The 23877-nt window shown below is 39.8% G+C and overlaps 1 protein-coding gene across 2 annotated transcripts in view; it reads right to left on the reverse strand.

The window, feature by feature from the left end:
* The window catches only part of lrp4 (low density lipoprotein receptor-related protein 4), a 353204-nt gene that overhangs the window by 122785 nt on the left and 206542 nt on the right, over positions 1–23877 (reverse strand). For both annotated transcript variants that reach the window (XM_034195478.1, XM_034195486.1), the window contains exons 3-6: positions 23608–23724; positions 11685–11798; positions 6274–6390; positions 2935–3063 (exon numbers count right to left, since the gene is read on the reverse strand). In XM_034195478.1, the coding sequence (XP_034051369.1) occupies positions 2935–3063; positions 6274–6390; positions 11685–11798; positions 23608–23724 (477 nt within the window). The remainder of the gene's footprint in view (positions 1–2934; positions 3064–6273; positions 6391–11684; positions 11799–23607; positions 23725–23877) is intronic.

The following is a 23877-nucleotide window of genomic DNA, read 5'->3' on the forward strand; positions in this document are numbered from 1 at the left end:
GTGTTTACAAGATAGTAATAAATTATTAATTTATGGTTTGCCTTGTTTGGTCACTTCAGCTCTTATTGGTAATAATCAGTTAAATTGGCCACTCGGTGTTTTAAATCCATTTGTCAAAAATCATAATATTTTACAAAAACCCTCATTACACCAGTATTTGGTTGGACTGTTTCTCTCCGATTGTTCTGTCTGAGTTATTTTCATTAGTTACTTCCTCCAAACCATCAACATGTCTATTAGACCCCATTCCTACCAGGCTGCTCAAGGAAGCCCTACCATTAATTAATGCTTCCATCTTAAATATGATCAATCTATCTTTATTAGTTGGCTATGTACCACAGGCTTTTAAGGTGGCAGTAATTAAACCATTACTTAAAAGCCATCACTTGACCCAGCTATCTTAGCTAATTACAGGCCAATCTCCAACCTTCCTTTTCTCTCAAAAATTCTTGAAAGGGTAGTTGTAAAACAGCTAACTGATCATCTGCAGAGGAATGGTCTATTTGAAGAGTTTCAGTCAGGTTTCAGAATTCATTATAGTACAGAAACAGCATTAGTGAAGGTTACAAATGATCTTCTTATGGCCTCAGACAGTGAACTCATCTCTGTGCTTGTTCTGTTAGACCTCAGTGCTGCTTTTGATACTGTTGACCATAAAATTGTATTACAGAGATTAGAGCATGCCATAGGTATTAAAGGCACTGCGCTGCGGTGGTTTGAATCATATTTATCTAATAGATTACAATTTGTTCATGTAAATGGGGAATCTTCTTCACAGACTAAGGTTAATTATGGAGTTCCACAAGGTTCTGTGCTAGGACCAATTTTATTCACTTTATACATGCTTCCCTTAGGCAGTATTAGTAGACAGCATTGCTTAAATTTTCACTGTTACGCAGATGATACCCAGCTTTATCTATCCATGAAGCCAGAGGACACACACCAATTAGCTAAACTGCAGGATTGTTTTACAGACATAAAGACATGGATGACCTCTAATTTCCTGCTTTTAAACTCAGATAAACCTGAAGTTATTGTACTTGGCCCCACAAATCTTAGAAATGTGGTGTCTAACCAGATCCTTATTCTGGATGGCATTACCCTGACCTCTAGTAATACTGTGAGAAATCTTGGAGTCATTTTTGATCAGGATATGTCATTCAATACGCATATTAAACAAATATGTAGGACTGCTTTTTTGCATTTGCGCAATATCTCTAAAATTAGAAAGGTCTTGTTTCAGAGTGATGCTGAAAAACTAATTCATGCATTTATTTCCTCTAGGCTGGACTATTGTAATTCATTATTATCAGGTTGTCCTAAAACTTCCCTGAAAAGCCTTCAGTTAATTCAAAATTCTGCAGCTAGAGTACTGACAGGGACTAGAAGGAGAGAGCATATCTCACCCATATTGGCCTCTCTTCATTGGCTTCCTGTTAATTCTGGAATAGAATTTAAAATTCTTCTTCTTACTTATAAGGTTTTGAATAATCAGGTCCCATCTTATCTTAGGGACCTCATAGTACCATATCACCCCAATACAGCGCTTCGCTCTCAGACTGCAGGCTTACTTGTAGTTCCTAGGGTTTGTAAGAGTAGAACGGGAGGCAGAGCCTTCAGCTTTCAGGCTCCTCCCCTCTTTTCTTTTTATTCACCTCTTTTTGCTCTGTATGCACCACTCTGCTTTAATCATTGGTGATTGATCTCTGCTCTCTTCCACTGCATGTCTTTTTCCTGATTCTCTCCCCTCAGCCCCAACCAGTCCCAGCAGAAGACTGCCCCTCCCTGAGCCTGGTTCTGCTGGAGGTTTCTTCCTGTTAAAAGGGAGTTTTTCCTTCCCACTGTCGCCAAGTGCTTGCTCACAGGGGGTTGTTTTGACCGTTGGGGTTTTTCTGTAATTATTGTATGGCTTTGCCTTACAATATAAAGTGCCTTGGGGCAACTGTTTGTTGTGATTTGGCGTTATATAAATAAAATTGATTTGATTTGATTTATCTCTGATCCAGAGAAATCTATCCCAGAGCTCATGGCAACTATTAAGTTATTTTCATCACTATCTGGCTATAAAATAAACTTTGATAAATCAATGGCACTACCTCTTGGTTATGATGGAGGTCTTCCCTCTTTACCTAATTTTCCATTTACATGGTCTATTTCAGGTTTAACATACTTGGGAATTTTTCTTTCCCCATGCATAGAAACTACTCTTAAAGTGAATCTTCAGAATGTGTGTAAAAATATTAAAAGTGACCTTCTCAGGTGGAGGGATTTGCCAATATCATGGATGGGCAGAATCAACCTGTTAAAAATGAACGTAATTCCAAGACTTTTGTACCCATTGCAAATGTTACCTGTTTATTTGTCAAGAACAAAAGCTAAAAAGATTGAGAGAGACTTGAGTAAGTTTATCTGGAAGGATAAGAAGTCCAGATTAAGGATGAGTGTTTTACAATGTCCAAGAGACAGAGGAGGTTTGGGTTTTCCTAACATTCTTCTGTACAACTGGGCTTGTCAAGGCAGGGTCACTAAAGCCATTTTTGCATAAGGCACACTGGCCTGCTGTCATATCATGAGTACGGTCTGTACCAATGATTTCACATTCAGCCGCAACACTTGAGAAATGTACACACACTCACAGGTGCTTTGGTTCTCTGTAGGTTAGGTGTGGTCCTATTTTGGCTGAGGATATAAAAGAAAAAAAAATTTCATTTGAGTGAAATTTGCTGTTTAACATAGCATTGCTATGTTAAACCATTAAAAGATGCCAACTTGCCCCAAAACTGGAGGTTCCCTGGTCCTTACCTGTATCTAGTATCAGAACACAAAATCTCAGAGCTGACTATGCAGTAGTTGTCATGGAGTTACTTCTGGAAATTTTGCAGAGCCACTCACTGAGTGACTCTGTGACACATGGGTGAGCAAAGATGAGCTTACAGCAGTCCGACTCGTCTGACCAGTCTCCACAGTCGTCATCTCCATCACAGTGGTAGATGTCCAGGATACAACGGCCATATGCACACTGGAACTCTTCCACACTGCAGGTGGCCGTCATCACATCAGACGCTGCACACAGAGACATTTTCGATTTGTACATTCATTGATCTGCCAGCAGCCCTACTGAGAGTTTGGTTTTTCTGATATATGAAAAGTGTATTTACAGATACAGCTGAAGTCAAAAAGTGTTTAACAGTCCGGATTGGAGATTGGAGGCCTTGCTGCTGCGAGAAGCATATGGTTTTGTGTTTGCTTCACACTCACATGAGTCTACAGTAAAAAACTGGTTTGGGTGCTGGAGTGGTAACCTTGACAAATATGGTAATTTGTATAAATCCAAGACGACCACACATAGGTTCAAGTATGATACCTCTTTTCCACTCAATTATAACGGAAGAATTTCATTTCTGGGGTTAATTTTTATGGTTGGTCAATTTCAGGGTTAAAAGTCAAGTTCAAGGTCATGTTCAACACTCATAGCATATGATACGTTTCTTCTGTTGAAATCCTCAATCTGGCAACTGGGAGATAGTTGTCTCTCAATCTTATATGAGGTCTATTAGAAAAGTATCAAAACCTTTTTATTTTTTTCAAAAACCTGATGGACTTAAATCACGTGTGCTTGCATGAACTTGAACCTTCGTGCGCATGCGTGAATTTTTTCACACCTGTCGATTGTGTCATTTGCTGGCAAGCAGTCTTTGTGTGAGGACGTGTGTTGTGCTCTCCGCGGATTTTCATTGCAAGGAAAATGACGGTACGACTGGAGCAGTGCAACTGTATCAAATTTTGCCAGAAACTGGGCGACAGCCAGGTGGAAACCATTTGGAAGATTCAGACGGCTTTCGGTGACGATGCTAGGGGCGTCACACAGATTAAGGAGTGGTACAACCGGTTTAAAGACGTCCGCACAACGGTGGAGAGCGCGCCATGCTCCGGTCAGCCATCAACATGCTGAAACGACCAGATCATTTCCAAAGTGAACGCTGTGGTGATGCGGGACCGTCGTGTGACTGTCCGAGAAATTGCAGAAGAGGTGGACATCAGCACTTCTTCGGATTTGGCCATGAAAAGAGTGACGCCAAAATTCATGCCGAAGCTGCTGACGGCGGAGCACAAGAAACTTTGTGTTGAAGTCTCACAGGACATGCTGTGACATGCCCACCTCTTCCACAATTTCTCGGATAGTCACACGACCGAAAACCGTCTGAATCTTCTGAATGGTTTCCACCTGGCTGTCGCCCAGTTTCTGGCAAAATTTGATGAAAATCCGAGGACAGCACTACACACGACCTCACACAAAGGCTGCTTACCAGCAACTGACGCAATCGACAGGCGTGAAAAAATTCACGCATGCGCACGAAGGTTCAAGGTTGGCTCATGCAAGCACACGTGATTGAAATCCATCAGGTTTTTGAAAAAAAAAATAATAATAAGGTCCGATACTTTTCTAACAGACCTCGTATATTTCACTTTCAGGACTGGCTGACGTGGGAACGTGTATTCTCCCAGTGGTGGGGAAAAGAAAACTTTCAACACAGGCAGGATGCAGAACTTCCTGCCACTTCCTAAGCCCCTGGAGTTGGGGAACTGTCAGCGAAGAAAGTGGGGAAAGAAGGTGGCCTATGACTTAGATCTACCATGCTCACACTGTTGACCATTGGGACACAGAGACAAATGAGACTAGCTAACATTTTTAAGTGTGACCTCTGCCCAGTGCCCTCTCACTGACTGAGTATGGCTGCTTAAGGAAAGGCAGCAAAACATCGGTGGCTCATAAACCGTGTGTGTAGATCCTACATCTGCAGGCACCTGAATTCTCTATTACTGATATGAGCCAACTCCTTTACCACAAAGTTTCGCCATTCAAAGGCAATGTCACGGAGACCATCAAGAGAAGATTGTCTGTAATCCCAGTGAGAAGGTATACTAGTCTTTAACAAGTACGACAGTGTTTCTGCTACAGACCATGAGCATGTGGCACTTGCTGGTCTTGGTTCCCTCAACTATGTTACAGTCAACACACCACTGCCCAGTCGAGAAGCCACTACGAAGTTGCAACTTTCGACAAGTTGCAATTGTCGAAAGTGCTGAGTACAACTTGGCACCATCGACAAGGACAAGGGCTGAGCAAAACTGTGATGTGAAAAAAGTGATGTGATCATGTCACATTGCTGTTTATTCAGTGTAAAGCAGTACAAAGAAAACTGTACTATAATGCAAAACCAACAGACATTACAATATAAGACATTAACAACTTTGTTCATGCAATAACATTCAAAGCATCTGATTGAGAGAAATCTCTGTACTTTTGTCTATGTGTGTTTGTTACTGAATGAAATATGGCAGAAACACTGCCTTTTGGATAATGAACCAACCAAAAAAAAACAAAAAAAACCTTTGGTTACATGAATCAGAATGATGCTCCACAGTTAGACTTTTACACGATGAGATACACAACTTCTGATTCTTTCACACAAAATAAACATTTCTTACTCACTTACTGATTATCAATTATTATAAATGCAACAGCCTTAAAAATTGTTACTGAATTGCTTGACCTAGAGGAAAGCAATCAACAACTCTTTCAAAAATAAAATGTTCAAGTGACGCTTCAGGTAAGAATTCCAAACATTCTGTGATTTCATTTCTTAAATATGAGGATTTGGTGCATCTAAGGGTTTTATACTGTAGTGGATCAGCTTGGGGGTGGACAAAAATCAGAGTCCTCCATGTGGCCAATGTACTAACCGTTACCAAAACAACTGCTAAACAACAGCTGGCATGGATTGGTCATACCCTCCACATGCCTGATACTCAACTCTCAAACAACTACTTTGAGTTTGGGACAGGACCCCATGCCAGGAGGTTAAAAACAGACATACAAAGAAAATATCAAGGCCAAAATCAAAAACACTGACATCAACTTGGGAACAAACAATATTGATTGAACGCTGTGGTGCACTACAACCACAAGTTCCACTGTGCTGTTGATACCCTTCCCAACACTGCCCAAAAAGACCTACTCAAGTTCTACAAGAACCCAGAAGGAGGACAATTATATTTGACCTAGAGGTACTTTCAATAAATTTCGCTCAATCTATCAAACACTCCCACCCCCCAAAAAAATACATAAAAACACTGAGCCTATTGATTTTTAGGGGATAGAAACAGTGACCAAGTGCAAGTACAGCTATGTGGAAATGAAATGTATTGTGGCGATGGCTTGACTATCCCTTAAATTCATCTTTAGAAACAGAAATAACACTTGAAACTTACGACAGTTTTCCTCGTCTGATCCATCCTTGCAGTCTGTGTCTCCGTCACAGTACCAGTGTTCTGCAATGCAACTGCCGTCTGTGCAGCGGAACTCCTTGTCTGAACATTTACGCATATCTGCAATGAAAAATAAACAATTTACATACATATGCATACATACAACACATTATGGTACCTCAAGACAGAATATTTAAGGGGGAAAAAATATTTACCTCCCAGCGCTGGGAGATATGAGAAAACAAGGTGAAATGAACTTAGGCTAAGGTAAGTTTATTCACGAGGTACTGTACTGTTTGTATTTAAGCTTAGTGTTTAGTTGATGTAATTTTTTTTTTCGCATCAGGAAATTGCAACAGGTACTGCAGTTGATCTTCATCTTTTGTATGCTTGACATTGAAATGTTGGATAAGAGCAACACCTCTTCCTGTGCAGTGATTTACAACACTGAGGCTTGGAGAGTGAGCTTTGGCCTGTAGGAAATGGCCACCATCAAGCCAAGTCTTTGGCTCCTCTTCCAACTTTTCAAAGTCAAGGTTCAAAATGTCCAATACTTTCTATGAGTTTGTTGTTGCCAGAGATTCCACTAATAAATTTTCATCAAAATTCATGAGACATTTTTGGACAATCCTCCTCTCTGGTGTCGTCTTGCATGGCATTTATCATGTTTTTCTTAATTTCAATGGGCAGAGAAGGGTCAAAAACAACCAGAAACACCAACTCCTCAGAAAGGTACCACAAGTGGCCTATGAACTTTGTAAATGCAGCTTTGCTGATTTTAGGATGACACTTTTTGAGGGTTCTTAGCAAGCAAAAGTCACTGAAGGGAGCAGATGATGCAGTGGTGCTGTAAGTGGTGCTTTCATGTAAACGGTAACAGCAAAGATGCTTACATCACAAAGGCACCTGAGTTCATGTGCCGTCAGATTTACAATCTTGATCATGAAAATATTTTAATGATATAGATCATTTTAGCCATCCACCTTGCATGATTTATTGCAACAGGGTGTTAGAATTTTCAAGGAATTGACTAATAGCTCCACACTACCCAGTACTAAAATTCAAATTTTTATGTGTAGAGTATATTTTACTAATTAGAACTCAATGAAAGGTTGGGAGCAGTAAAATTCTGAATTTTTTATTTTTTTTTAATTGAAACACCCTAATACATATGCTACCAGTCAAACTGTTGACTGTAACTTTTATACATATATGTATAAAAGTCATGACTTTACCTCTAATTACAATTTTTTCCTGTTAAACGACATTTTTCATTTACAGTCAATATTAAGTTACCACTTATGTGATGTTATAACATGTTCATGAACTTATTATATGTACATTCCCAACATTGAAATTAAATGGCATTCATGTCATACCCAGTTTTATCTTCAACATAAATTCACTGTTTATGTGCTGATTATTAGCTTAGTTTATCAACCTCGCCCATGTGGTCATGGAGACAGTAACTGGTCTTTACTATCCTAGAGGTGTTTCTCAGAGTGTCCTAGTTTCCGTAAGAATTTCGAACAGAATAAGAATGTCAATGACAAAGGACCAAAAATTAGCTGCTCACAGTACTTAAAACACACTATTAAAGATCTGTACATGATAACTCTCTGATGCACAAGCTTCTCTAAAAATGTAACTATTCATCACAGGGACATAAATGAATGAACACCTGGAGTTAGGCTATATCTCATTCTGACTCTGACCTGCTCATTTCACAGGCAGAACCTCTCTTTGGGAACGCTCTGGAGCTGCCACAGCAGGCATTCTTACAGCAGCTCCCAATTCACATCACTACTCCATAATTTTCTTATGCATGGAATGCTGTTAGCGAACATTATTATAATCAGGGCTGAGGTGAGCTAAACCTTTGTACAAAACACTGCAATGTCACAACTTGGAATAAACTTCTTGGAAGTTTTTTTTTTTTTTTAGTTTACACAGAAAAACAATTATTATTATTATTATTATTATTATTATACTAAAACGGCACCGCTCTCGCAGAAGGGAAGGGAGGTGACGTGAGCTGAAGCCGGAGTGGGAGTGTGTGATGGGGGGTGGGGGGAGGGAATGGACAATGCTTCAGTCCTATGAAAACAGTTTATTGTCTTTGTGGGTTGAGATAAGAAAAAAAGGAGCCAAATAATCACCAAGGCCAGAAGACATTCCTCTGGAGGAAAACAGTTGGGCAATTTGTTCTTCAGGCTTGATAAGCCTGCCGTGTTGTGGTTTGAGGAGTGAAAAACACATTTTACAGTTCCACTTGAACAAACCAAATCCCAATTATGAATTAAGAATATTCATAATTATGAATTAAGAATATTCCCCAGCCTCCAAAATCTTCAACTTCATCTTCAAGGCATGCATCTGCTCCAAGATGTCATCCAATTTGCCTCTGAGTTCAAGAGTCATCGCAGTCTGAGAATGCACTGCCTTGCCCACCTCGTTAATCATGACGGACAAGCGAGGAGCCGTGGTTCTTGATGCTGCCGTCTTGCCAATTTTCCGATAGATCAGGACAGCACATAAGCCAGAAAGTGCCAGCCCTGCTATCATAAGACCAAATATGAATAAATCCTCGACGTCCTCAACGGAGAAAGGCGCCAAGCATGCAATACGCCAAGAACCCCAGGAGTCGAGAACACAGCCCGCAGGATACGTTCCATCTGGGCAGGTAGGATCCCCCCGTCCTGACCTTCTTGTAGAAAAGATGGTGTCAATAGCGTTCGGAGACCAGCTGATCAATTCCATGGTTAATCCAATAACAGTCCAATAGAACCAGTATCCAATATAATGAGGAATTCACAGTCTGGTGAAGTAGGGACTTGAAGGTTAAAGCAGAGAGCAGAGATAAGGGAGAGTGGAGGAGATGTGACCACCCTCGTCGGAGTCCCAAGCTGATCTGTCAGGTCAACTATACGACCAGACTGATTGTTTGATGCAAACAGACCTATCGTCAGTACAATCTTCAGGGAGGTGATGGTTAAACAGTGGTTAAACAGTGGGCTTGAGACCAGAGGATCCTTGGTTCCAACCCTCTCTGGACGGAAAATTACTAAGGGCCCTTGGGCAAGGTCCTTAAGCCCCAAGTTGCTCCTGGTGTGTAGTGAGCGTCTTGCATGGCAGCACTATGACATCAGTGTGAGTGTGTGAATGTGAGGCATTACTGTAAAGCGCTATATAAATGCAGTCCATTCAGCAGGGCTGTGAAATGAAAATTGTGAAATCCGAGGAAAATTTGCAGGGGGGGGGGGGGGGTTCCCCCAGGAGCCGGGGTCTAGGGCCCTGTGGGGTCCCAGAATTAAATTTTTATCTAATGATACTTTTTCAGCATCTCCTGGAAGAACAAATCTCAAAATTAGTGGATATTTAAATGATCCTATATTCAACCTTTTATTTGACCTGTCAATGATGATGTTGAAATAACAGAGTATGACATGAAAGTGGGACCTGGAAGGATTTTCCTTTTTATTGTAAACCAAATTATGCATTAACTCAGAACAATTAAACTACATGAAATTTATGAAGACTGAAAAGACTGTTACAGCATTTCAAAAACCACAGCTAAAGCTTGTAGAATATTTGGAAAATCATTGTAAAATATCAATAACATACCTTATAGTAAAAGGTCACTTATATTCTTGTGTAAATTCATGCAGCCTAAATCCATTCAAAGCCACAATGTCTTTTTACAATGAAAGAAAGTCTAAATTAGTGAAAAAAAGTCATAATTTTGTCTAAAATCCTGTTTGAACAGAAGAATGTTTATTTTCCAGGGAGATAAAAATTCCTACCGTGTTTCCTGAGAGGGCACACTTCACTTTTCCTGTTTCTTTTATCTTTCAGGCGTGTTGATGAAGCCAGCGACAATTCCACAGATTCTTGTCCTTAAGACTTTTTCAAACAGTCTTTCTCGCCATCTTCTCTCTGTGCGACGTCGGTCCGTGACACAGACATGCTGCACAAATCTTCTTTTAAAACTTGAAAGCTCTAAAAGTTTGGGATGTCCATATGCTAAGTTTCGCTTAAGCGCTGTACAGGAGCCACACAGCGTCGCCGCAGCAATCAACCAGTCCTGCTTTACGACAACTGTCGTAACAGCTACGCTTTGAGTGGCATTTTTCCTCTGCGAAACTCCGCGGATCCGAGAAAACTGATTTCTATCTGTAACACACAGATCAGTGTCCACGAACATATAAAGCTTACACAATGTCGTAAAAAAAGAGAACGCTTTGCGATAAGCATTTTAAAAACTCAGTGATGATCACGATTAAAGAGTACATCACTAACACCCCACCCCCGAAGAAATCCGCAGAATCCCGCAGAGTTTTCACAGCCCTGATTCAGTGAAGATGTCATTTTGCACAGTGCTAACAACGTGCTGTAGTCTTGCTGATACACAAATTGTTGCTGAGCAGTCTGACTACAGGTAAAATGATCTGTCAAAAATGGTGAATAACTGTACCATTTTAAGCAAAACAACAACAAAAAACCCTGAATTTACACAACAAATCCGCAGCTATACGTTTCTGCGAGAAGTTTTTCTTCCCTCTCCTCAGGCATGTTGCCCCAGTTGGGAAATGTCAATGGGCTTCATGTCACCACTGCAGACATGAAGCCAGGACACAGAGGCGAGCCTGACTCTTCATTATGAGAACGATGAGTGGAATTTCATTAACAAAAACCTGTAGGCAGACCAGTTTCCTGAGGGTTGCACTAAAATCAGTGCATCTTGTATACTCAGAGAGGATCAGATGGTAGTTGTCATAATGGCTGGTGGGAAAAACATCATCAGAGCGGGATCCTGACAGTCGTGTTTTGGTAATCAGCTTCAGTCAGGCAAGACAAGGTTTAATATCACAATACAGAACAGTAGCATAGAGAATCCCACATCACTATTAAGACTTTTGGTTTTATCACTCGAATTTCATCCTGTAAAAACTTTGTGCAAAGAGGCTCTTGTTCACATTCAGTATCTCAAACTCAATTACAACCCTGGTGACTCGTATCACGCGCTCATGATCTTGCAACAAGCCACTATCTATTTTTGTTCTTCCTTAACTCTGAAAAACCCTTGAGCATGTGAAAAAAGCACTGCGATAATGTCAGTGCACAAAGCAGCACAAAGTGGTATCACACTCATCTAAAGGAGTCCATAAGAACCACACAAGCATGCTGTCATCAACATAGATCAAATAAAAAATAAAGCAACAGCAATTAATTGGTAAATAAAATTCTGCTGAAATGTTTCTGACTATGTGACACACTCCAGTCCAGATCCACCTGTCTCAGCTCAATGTCCCAGCTTTTGCTCAGAATCTAAATTTGTGAACGCACTGATGGTTACGGCTCTTGAGACTTTTCAGTGAGCGATGGCACGCTGATGTCAACGTGTGTTTACCCACCACACTGCTCATCACTGTTGTCACCGCAATCGTTATCGCCGTCGCAGTGCCACAGGCTGCGAATACAGTAGCCATTCTGACAGTGAAACTCGTCCTCTTCACATTCCCGAGGAGCTGCGCAGAAGAAACACAGAGATGGAGGGATTTCAGAGGAGAGATAATGAGAAGACAGAGTTACGATTAGAGAGCATTCACCAATGTGATAAGAGGCATACAGTCCCCCTGAACCCCGCTGACACATCTACAGCTGCACTTAAAACTGGGGACTGTTTCTTTAAACAAAATTCAGAGCAACAAGCATTTCAAGTTTTTTATTTATTTATTTTTTGCCTTGCTATACCCAGGCTGATCCCACCTGAGGCCACAGAGCACCAAAACTGCAATTCTGGCTGACATACCCACTCCACAGTTAGGTGGAACCATAGTGTGTGTGTGTGTGTGTGTGTGTGTATAGGTTTGCTGTAGTGACCCAGAACAGCCGATATGAAGTCAGTGTCTGGGCCACAGACTGGGTGTCGCCATGTTGACAGCAGGTGCTGCGCCGATTCACGATGATCTCATTTATGCATAAATGGGTGGGGCGCGGTTGGCTCAGTGTGTGATGAAAGAAGCCTGAACACACCCCTCTCTTCCAGTCTGACCATCAAAAATAAAAGGCTAACCTCGGTTGTGGTCTTTATTGTAAGTCCCTTTGGATGCTCCCTTGTTTGCACTCAGTTTTATGCAGGATGACCTTCTTGACGCAACTCCACATTACATGGAGAAATGGGGCACGGAAGTGCGGTCTGAACCGGGAACCTTCCGGACTGACCTGAAGCACACTAACCACTTGGCCACCTCCCCTGTGGTCTTTATTAAATTATATTTTTTAGGACTGTGCTGCAGTTCTAAGGATTTGCTTTGGTGCAGTTATTAAAAGTTATGAGCCGCTTATTTTCTTAGTAATTGTGCATTAACTGAGTTTAACAGATCAGGCCATTGATAGCTGTTAAAAGTACTACCGCCATTAGCATACAAATGTGATGCAAGTTTCATTGAATGTGAATATTGCAGCACAAACATCTTAGAAGAATCATTAAGATGTTTCACCGCACAACAAGCCATATTATTCCATGCCTCTGAGCTAAAGTAGAGAAGCTTGAATCTTCAACTGGACTGGGTTCTTCTTCTCTACAAGAGTCAAGACAGAAGTCAGACTACCAGAGCAAGAATTTTAGCTGAGGAAGCTTCTGCGATTTAAAGAGAAACGTCCTCACGTCAAGCAACCCAGTCCAGTCGAAGATTCAAGCTTCTCTACTATGGAAACCACCTGGACAACAGATATCGGGTGATATGTATTTGTGTGAGGGAGGATGTGACCTAAAGTGAGCAACACCATATATCAAGGTGTGCGTAATTATTAGGCAGCTTCTTTACCTCTGGCAACATGGGACATAAATAAATAAATAAATAAATAAAAGAAAAAACAAACACACACAAAAACAACAAAACAAAAAAATCCAAACATTTAACAGACTTTAAAAAGTGTAAAACATACATACATTCTTGAAATGGCTAAGCTATTGAGGTGTGATCACCAAGTAATCAAATAGTTTGTTGCAAATAGTCAACAGGGTCACAAGACATGTATAGAAGAAAAGATGCAGTTTAACTGCAAAATACTTGAGAAAAATTAAATGGAGTGGTGCAGTGGCTCAGTGGTTAACACCGTACAACAAAGAAGATCCTGGGATCATTTCCACTCGGTGCTTTCCGTGTGTTTGTGTGAGTTCCCTCTGGGTGTTCCGGTTTCCTCCCACTTTCAAAGACAAGCAGGTTAGGTGAACTGGAAACTCTAAATTGAAAATAGGTGTGCATGTGAAAGTGAATGAGTTGTCTGGGTACCTGCAGCGTTGCAACAGACTGGTGTCCTGTCCAAGGTGTACCTGCCTCACACCCAGTGACTACTGGGATGGGCTCCAACTCCCCCATGACCCTTAATTGGACTAAGCGGGAATATGAATTCAACAAATAATGAAAGATGAATTAAATGTGATGCCACCAGAAACCCATTATCCTGGAATGATCAGATGTACAAGGGGTTCAGTACTCAGAGACATGGCCAAGGTAAGGAAGGCTGAACCACAACCAAAACTGAACCAGCTGAAGCATTATGACTGGCCCAAGACATATCTGAAGTCAAATTTTTCAAAGGTTTTATGGGCACATGAAATGAGAGCCACTCTTGGATCAGACTGATGGAGCAAGATGGAGGAAGGGTCCTGATATAGCTGGTAACATAAAAGATGAGCTTTTTCAGGTTGAAGATGAACTTAAAACAAACTTCCAAACCTACTGCCAGGTTTAGAAGATACTTTCTCCAAGCAGTAGTGCAGGAAAAAGTCTGCATCATTCAAGAAGGCCATGAGTTTTATGCAGAACAGTGCTCCATCACGTGCATCCAAGTAGTCCACTGCGTGGCAAGCCACCAAAGTTCTTGACAGTGACAGAATGATGGCATGGCCCACTTCCTCACCTGACCTAAACCTCATTAAGAACTTGTTGGCGCTTCTTAAATGTGAGGTTTACAGCGAAGGAAAACAATTCACCTCTTTGAACAGCATTTTGAGGCTGTAGTTACAGCTGCACGAAAAGTTGATCATCAAAATGAAAAGAATCTGACAGACTCCATGCATGGATGGCTGATGGAAATTATTGAGGAGGGTGGGGGAAAGGGGGCGGCTACATGGGGTCACAGACTATTTTTGAAATGTCAAAAGTGTTTGATAATTTTGAGTTGTCTGTTATCTGTTCTTACTCCAATAAATGAAAATAAAGACAGACAAGAAAATCTTTAGTTTTCCCATTTAGTTGCTTTATAATTCTGCACATTCATAGTTGCAGAAAAACTATGCAGACATATGTTCTCCTGAGAAAACCCAAACTAACTTCATTTGTTAAACCTTCAGGTTTGTCAACATGTTGGAATAACCGAGCACTGTAGTTGTTCAACAATAAAATTCATTCTCAGGAACACAACTTGCCTAATAATGATGCATGCTGTGTATTTAACTGTCGTTTTGGTTTTTGCTTTTTTCTTTAATCATGCGGTTCGCCAAATAGGGAATGTGACATTTATCACGTTTGGATGGCAGATCAGACGAGAAGAAGAAGAAATAAAAGGCTGAGCAACAGAACTGTAATAATGGAATGTTTTCTTCAGGATGATTCTGAAGATCGCGGTGCGAAAGCAGACTGTGCTGACATTTTAATCAGTTGTGATATAAAATCATCACATCACAGAACCCCAACCTGAATTAAACTGGTCAACTTGCATACATATTATTGAGAAATGTAATTATTAAATAAAATACCAGATAGTCCATCTGATATCAGTAACTTTCACACTTGCTTAATTGACAACACAGCAATGACAGATCTGTTATATTCCTGTTAAGGGAGAGAAAGAAACTACTCCAGAAAATAACCCTCATTTTTACAAAATCAAAAAGTTTTTTTTCCCTCCTTTGAGAGTGGTGGTGTTCCTGATTATGTAAACAAATTCCTTCCCAAGCCTGGTGGTATCATGCATTCAAAAAATATTGTTTCAAAAAATAATCTGTAAATAAATTACAGGTTATTCAAAATAGGGCTGCTCATATAGCACTTAAATGCAGTTATAGGACTAACATTATTACAATGCACAAAAGTTTAAACTGGCTGTTAGTCAAAGACAGACTTTTACATCCACTGATTATTTTTACTGGAAAGATTAATGTCACTAAGTTACCTCATATTTTGTTTAGGAATTTCTTTCAGTTCAGAAAATCATAGATACATAACCAGACATGCTGTGTTGGGAAATTTTACATTACCTGTGGCCAGGACTAATGCCATATAGAACACTGACATATTTAGGGGTATGAAGGAATGGAATTTATTACCTGAATGCATTAAACTTATTTGAAATTAATGTTCTTTTAAGGAACTTTTAAAGCAGTATTTACTGACATAACTAGCAATCTGGGTTTAATGTTTTGATCATTTACAGACAAGTTTTTCATGTATATGGATTGACTAGATGTGATGATAAATTTGACTGGAAGTTGATTGGTTTTGTTTTATTTTTTCCTTTGTTATTTTTTTTATAATTTTTTTATATTTTTGAATGCATTTTTGATTATTGTATATTGTGGTTGTTGTTTTGCTGCAGCTAATGGGGATCCTAATAAATAAACAAACAGGGATGATTAAACTGGAAACGGAGTCGAAAAGACATTTTTAAGTTATGAAATCAGACATAAGTCAGTCTCAGCAGGGAACTTTAAGCACGGGGAAACAGACTGGTTCAGTTTGAAGATACTTCATGATACTTCCTTGTTGCTTCTTCTGTCACAGATACACAGACAAAAGTCTGAATGGATTTTTAGAACATGGTGTAATACTGTTACGGCTGCAATCGATGTCAGATCACAGACACGCTGCCCTGTGGTTGAGTAAATGGTTTCATCAAGGAGAACCAATGATGGATGGCCTCAGAGGAGATAATCTATAATTTATCACTGTACTGCGTCAGTGTCAGACAGCTGAGAGACAAAAACAGACAAATCAGAATGTTGTGCAGCGGGGTGAAGCTTTTCTTTCTTCAACTCCAATTCTTTATACCACATGACTTATGGCATTAGTCAAAGATGCTGGAAACACTTCACTCCTGAGAAAAGTGACACCACACCTCAATGTGTGTGTGTGTGTGTGCGTATATATATATATATATATATATATATATATATATATATATATATATATATATATATATATATATCCCCCGTACATGCACTGCAGAACTCTATAGATCTGGGTACTTCTGCATGGCCAGAAAAGACAAGTAAAGCTGTACGTTCCTACTAAACTGGCCTACTAAACCACTAAACATCTAAACGTGTTGTCAGAGGTAAAATGGTCAGACTGATGCGTCCATGTGTACAAACTTTACTTTATACTAAAATGGTGAACTCCAGAATGGAGACAGTGCCATTGTAGGGAAGATAATGCAGTGTTAGCTGTTTTTAAAAAATGTCAAGCAAAAGCATCCAATTAAGGGCTGAAGCTCAGCAGCAAGAGTTTAAAGAGACTACGTAGCACTATGAGATGAAGCAGGTCCATTTTTTCATTACTGAGACACAGTAATAAGAAAAATCCAAAGGCACACATCAGCTAATAATTGTGACCCAATAATGAGGTGGACTGCTGGCAGCAAACACTTGAGGATTGTTGCTGATTTTGCCTGAACAACTCAGGAGTCCTCTGGAGTATTTCACAAATTTAGGAGCTGGCTTTAGAGTGAAAGCACTTTGTGAAAAACTAAAAACAAACAAGAAGAAAATGTAGGAATCTTAAAATTAGGACTGACAGGTCCTACTTTTAGTTTTCAGATGTTTGCTGAATATGCCAGATAATTTCTTACAAACATCTGCTTCATAGGAGACAAAGTATGACAATGCGTTCAATGTTAGACTAATTTCTTCGTAAACACCTAAATGTATTGGCTAAAATAAATAAATAATCTTAAAAATGTCTTGAGTTTATTTTCTTGCTGCATATCCATCTTAATTACACCCACCGGCAGCAGACTTTGTTTTTTGGTTCTGTGTATCCATGTGTGAATTAAAAAGTTTAAGAGTTTTGATTTTAACCAAATTTGGTGGAATGACTGAGGGTCAGTTAATTACAAGGTGATCTGATTTACAAAAATTTGGTTACAAGTCCAGGATACATGCTCAGATAAATATTTGGTTCAAGCGCTTTTTTGTGGGGGGTATTTATAAATTGGCTATTTCGAGGAATTGGTTTAGATAAGATTATATATTTAACATATTTAACATTATATATTTACCTTCACTCATTAAATTTATTTATATTACATATAACTTTCTATAACAAATATATATTTTGCAGAAATGCTTGTTAAATGCAAAATATAAACTAATATAATTAAATAAACATCCCAAACACACACACATGCATAAATGTTTTTATCACATTGTGAGGACCCCGTTCTGAGTGTGTTTTGTGAGGACCCCCCATTTTCAGCATAGGCATAGCTCGAATGGTGCAAAAATTATTCTCACACACACACGTCACAGACAGTAGTGGGCTATTCGGTGTGTATTTTTACTGTATGACTGAGAAGTTGCTGTGTACACAGTTATGGATTGTTGTGCCATTATAGTGTGTAGTACATTTACCTGGACACACAATATAACAGATTTGTGGCACCTGCTGTTAATTGCTTCACTCCCAGTCTGGGTGGCATCTGCCATTCTATTGGTTCAATATGGACCAAACTTCCAATAAGAATGACTCTCTGAAAAAAGAAGGCAGGCTGCCTGCAAACGTTACTTTCCTGACGGCTGATTTCCGCTGGCTTGGCCCAGTCTGAACTGCATGCTCAGCGCTCGCTGTCGCTCATTGCGCGTGTGGTGTGGTTTATTCTGTGACATGATCAGGTTATCTGAGGACCCATCCCCTGTGTGGTTAAGGTGTTCAGACCCAGAAGGAAGGGTGGACGCTGATGACTGCAAGGCTGGAAATTGCCTGGGCTGTGTTTGTGCAGCACTGATTGATTGTTTTTGTTCTGTTAGATGGGCGGAGGCACTGACTGGATTCTCACTGCTCATCAGAAGTGCTGTCCTTAAGCCCTAGAGCCTATTTCACCAAAATCACATACCCATACATTATGATTTATTTCTCAGCTTGTACAAGGTCAAAAATGCAAAGGTTTGGATCAGCTAAAAGACAGGTCCTAGGGGATGTTGTGGATGCAAAAAAATTTAAAGTAAATAATATTTGGTAGGAGTAAATGACTTTGTTTTCCCCAAAAAAATGAATTCCGATTTATGTCTTTATTTGCTGTGGTTAGCTAATATGTGATTGAAGTGGATACTTTTATAGAGGAGACTTCGCTTGATATTTTGATGTATAATAAGTGTATGTTGGTGTCAGTATTGGTTAGTTATGAGTGCTCAAATGTTCCAAAACAGGGCAAGTCCCCAAATTTGGGGACTCTAGGGTATAAGAGGTTAAATACGTCTGAAAAAAATCTCTAATTATAGCGATTACATCATAAAGTTCTATTCTTACATAGATCAAACATGGCAAAAAGATTAAGATCACCTGGGTTTATGTGTTGCTGCAACTGGCCTACGCGTTACGACCAGAGGTGGGACAAAGTCACTGTCAAGTCATTCTCAAGTGATCAGTCTGCAAGTCCCAAGTCAGCTTGCAGACAATTGGAAGTCATTATGAATTGAGACTTGACTTGGGACTTGCTGATTCATGACTTGAGAGTGACTTGATGATGACTTCGTCCCACCTCTGGTTGCGGCCATATTGACCCAGGTGTTTACACCCCCTACAAAAGAGCACCTGTGGGAAGTTTTATAGGATTCAAGTCTCCTACTAGCACTCTCAGCATTTTTTGTTACATATTATGATATCACTGAATCAAAGAATTCATTTGCATAAATGTGTTCCAAATACAGTTGTTTTCAAAATCACAGCATAATATTTTTCTTCACTTTCTGTAAAGTACTAACAAATGTGATGCATTTTTACCTCCGCCAAGGAGGTTATGTTTTCGGTCACATCCATTTGTTTGTTGGTTGGTTGTTTTGTTAGCAGAATTACTCCAAAAAAAAAAAAAAAATCCTCAACGGATTTCAATAAAAAATTTTTTTTTTTTTTTTTTTTACCAGGGGTGTATCTTGGCCCAACTTAGAAGTCATTAAATTCTGGTAATGATTGGGAACACAATCCCGATCCAGTAATTTTTTACGGATTCTTCAACATTTTTGCATCTACCGTATTTTCCGCACCATAAGGCGCACCTAAAACCTTAAATTTTCACAAAAATCGGCCATGCACCCTATAATCCAGTGCGCCTTATGTGCGCACTGAATTCCAAAATCTGTAAAAACGACCGACGTTGTCTTTGACCGTCGGAATATCGGACCATTTCCCTCTGACACAGGGACGTAAGTAGGCTTTACAGGTTTTCTATGTATTTCATTGAGTCTTAAAGTAAATAAATATGAAATTGGTCACTGTATCCTTGATCTCTGGACATAAATAAAAATAAAATGGTGTTTCGCTTTGAAGTTATTAATTCCGACTGGATTCTATCGTTCTAACTTGACTCGGCAGAGAGCCGCACAGCGTTTGGAGCTGTGTGAACAGAACGGAGGACGATTCTCGTTTCTTTCTCGCAACAAGACAGAAGTCCCAGTTAGTGACTTTAATCCGCACAAAAGTGACTCACAATTTCACATATTCAGGGATGAAAGTGGTGAAAAACAAAAAAAGCTGAAACCCAAAATTACCCCCAACACCACCTACACAAAAATGTTTGAATTCTAGAAGCTCTGAAATGCAATCTGGGACTATTCCAGACAATTAACTGCAGTGAGTGCAGCATCCATTTAGGTGAGAAAAACCAACTTTCCTGCCGGGTCTGTAATCAATGTAGAGAAATTATAATTTTCCTAACAAACACCCCCAAAAACAACGGCCACTCTGAAGGACCGATAAGGGAGTCGTTAAGTAAAAAGGTTATTGATGTCGGTGGACAGAATCATTTCTTAACGGTACCCGAAAGGAACCGGTTCTCGATACCCATCCCTAGTGATGACGTGCATATTGTGAGTGTCCAATCGGAATTGGTTCAACGTCACATGGTTTTCCAAAATCCAATCGTAGGGCAGATTCACCTCACGTGACACACCAAAGATTGTTTTTAGGAGTGATGTATTACTAGCTGGCCCATCTGAATAGCCGATGCTCCAATGCGCCCTGCGCCATTAGGCACAGCAAAAGTGAGCAGACGGAGATCCTCTCATACAATCTCACGTGCACAAAGAGTGTGTGAGTATCAGGATTGCTCGACTAGTTTTCCTGTGAATGTTCTAGATAAGCCTGTGGCAGCCTGTCTCGCTCTGGCATAAAGCACTGTTTACCATATCAATGGAGCAAGGGGGAAGAACCGCTCCTTAAACTGAAAGAGCCTCAAAGTGTGAATGTTGCTTTCAGAGCAGGAGAGAACAAACACACAGTCAACTTCATAGTAGAAGTTTATGATGTGACCTTTGTGTAATAGCAGACGGAAATTGCTTTGAGATGAAGACAAACAAAACGCATAGACCATTTTGTATATATTGTTCAAAATGTGGATTTGTGTTTATTGTTTGAACCTTTTTGTTTTACAGTCTCACACAAGAGCCCAAATTACCTTTATAAAGTGTCAAAACAGTTGTTTATTATAGTTTGCTGTGTGTTTTGAATAAATGTGTGTGGAAAATTATTTCCCGCTTTACTTTTTCCTTTCTTATTTCTGATCGTAAACCCTTATTACACTTATAAAACACAACTATAGCATATATATTTTGAAAGTACAGGTTGTCCTGAAAAAAGACATAAAACTTGATTGTGGGATCCAGGGAGAGCTGTTAACAGCAATAATAAAACATTTATGCCAGGCGAGTAAACTGTCCAAAAAATGCCCTCGGACCCCAGAGGGTTAACCACTGAATCTGAAACATGATGGCAGATGCGTGAAACAACGTGGAATAAGTCTCTTTGCCAAAGGGTATTCCATGTGACACCAGTGACTCTATGGCCTCGGCAGAGGTTTGCGCTCTCCGAGTGCTTCTAGTTCTTCATGCTTTGATGTGGAATAGAATGTGCAGTGTTCCCAATGCATTTGTGTGTACAGAAATAAAAGCTTTTATAAGAATGTTGAGCTTTACTCACTTTTTTTTAAACACACTGCTATTACTTTGAACACAGCTGCATGTAAGGCACTTTGTTTGCACTCTCTGAATGCCCATTCTAGTTTTTAAAGTGTTAACTTTGCTACAGATTAAAACAAATTTTGTCCTTTTCTTGTATGTTTTATCATTATTTGAATAGTCTCACGAACAAATCAGTAAAAAGAGTAAAACATCCCCTTCCAATTGGTAAAATTAGGAATACTCGGTCAGCATGAGTAGTTGTGCAACTGGGATGAAAGCTGAAAAGGGACAGAAATATCAAAAATGTTGGATGTGAATATATCCATATCATTTTGTATTGGGGGGCCATCTGGTTACAAGTTGTTTGTAAACTAGTATAATTTTTTGAAATTGATTAAAACTGGATTCAAAGTACAAAAATTACATAAATATAGTCAACTTTGCTAATGGCAGAACATGTTTGAAATGAATGAATGAATAAATTACATGATTCATAAGTCCATAGTCTCTCCAATCGGCTAAGCCCCACCCACCCTGCCAACTCCAGCCCCCCTCCCAAAAGCCCCGTGGCCACTATACATTAAAACTTTATTATACAACACCGTTAAATTCATTTAATGTATAATTCAACTTGTCAAAAATAATAGATTTTCTCTGTCCTCCCGAGATACACAAAAAGAGGTGAGAGGTTAAAAAGCCTGCATCATTCACACGGAAGCCAAGCGTCAAAGTGCAAAGGTCACTAGAAGTCATTACCAGTGTGATGAAATGGTGCTATAATTCTATTTTTTTCTGCAAAATGTGTACTATTTCAACAATGCAGAAGATCTAACATTGAAACACACACACTGTAACACACTTTATTCTGTTTGTCAAAAACATTTGACAACTGCTTACGTTCCAGTGGAGCGTGGAGGATCGCCTCACCGTCACTAAATAATGAAATAAAAAAATAATACTGGGAGATGGTCGAGAAGCCGGGGTGGAAAAAATAAAAGGAAAGAAAGACGCATGAAATAATAAGTAGTTTGGGGAATGATAGAGGGACAGAAATTTACTGTGCACGAAGATGAAAAATTCATGCCGGGCTCGCAGCAGACAGACCCCCCATCAGGAAGAGATGGAGTGTCTGGCTGCTGATACAGTATGTGGGTCAACGGAGGTGCAGAAACTAGGGTATTGGTCGGTCTATAAGACAAAGAGCTGACCAACACCTGCAGTTTGCACTGACAGAATCAAAAAATAAGGTAATTGCGCAGGGCGTCTCATACCCCTGTGTCTACAGATGGGCTTTATTATTTTTATTATTATTATTTAAGCCCCTTTGGAGTTGGAAGAGTTTTTGTGTGTCTAACTGACTGTACTTAGGATAAATTGTTTGCAGACAGATCTTAGAACATAGAACACAGAAAACACACTTATTGTAAAGATCAAACACATTTGTGTCAGACATTACACGCCAAGATAAGAATAAGATCCAACTTTATTTATCCTGAAGGAAATGATTTAATCATTAGCAGCAGCCACAAAATAACACTGCAAATGACAAGCGTTCCACAATCCTTATGGTCTGAAGATTCCAAAACGTATACCAATATTTTCAACAAAATATTATATTTATATATATTTATATTTACACACTTTTTTTTTTCTTTCACTTTTGATACTCTGTGTGCTTCTTACCCTGTGTGCTGCCACGCAATGCTGCTGGAACCTCAATTTCCCTGAAGAAGTTTTCCCAAGGGATCAATAAAGTTCTATCTAATCTCTCTAATCTAAAATTCTATTTGTTGACTAATACACACTGCATCCTGTGTGAATGAAATATATTTTGGGATCACACACATACAGAAATGGGGAGAGGATAAACAGAGGTAGAGGTCAAACCTCAGAGACTTAGTCCCAATCCAGATAGTCTCCCTTCACTCTGCCACGTCACTCTTTGCCTTCATTTTGCACATTAATGTGAATACGTGTGGTAGGTCGAAGGGTGATTATTGGGATTGGGCCTAAATCTGGTGTAGTTATGGGGAGTACCGACCTTGTCTGTGCGTTTTAGTTTTAGTGAGCAGTGACATGACTGCATCAGACGTGTCTGCTTTAATGCCCCCCCCACCTCCCAAGCAAGCCTGTGGAAAAGACAGAAGACGTGTACTTACGACAGTCCTGTTCATCTGAGTCATCCTCGCAGTCGTTGTCTCCGTCACACACCCAGGAACGACGGATGCACTTGCCGTTGTCACAGTGGAAGTCCAGCGGCGAGCAGGTGGGAAGCACTGCAAACAAACAAGAACAGACAACATGTCTGTCAGCAGGAATAAATGTACCACTGAGACAGAAAGTAAGGACTTGGATATACATATACTGTCACTCAGCAGATGACACGCACCCCACAAGCACGACAGCAGCTTTTATACAAAACATACTCA

This window comes from Thalassophryne amazonica, chromosome 2 (assembly GCF_902500255.1).
Source record: "Thalassophryne amazonica chromosome 2, fThaAma1.1, whole genome shotgun sequence".
Classification (NCBI taxonomy): domain Eukaryota; kingdom Metazoa; phylum Chordata; class Actinopteri; order Batrachoidiformes; family Batrachoididae; genus Thalassophryne; species Thalassophryne amazonica.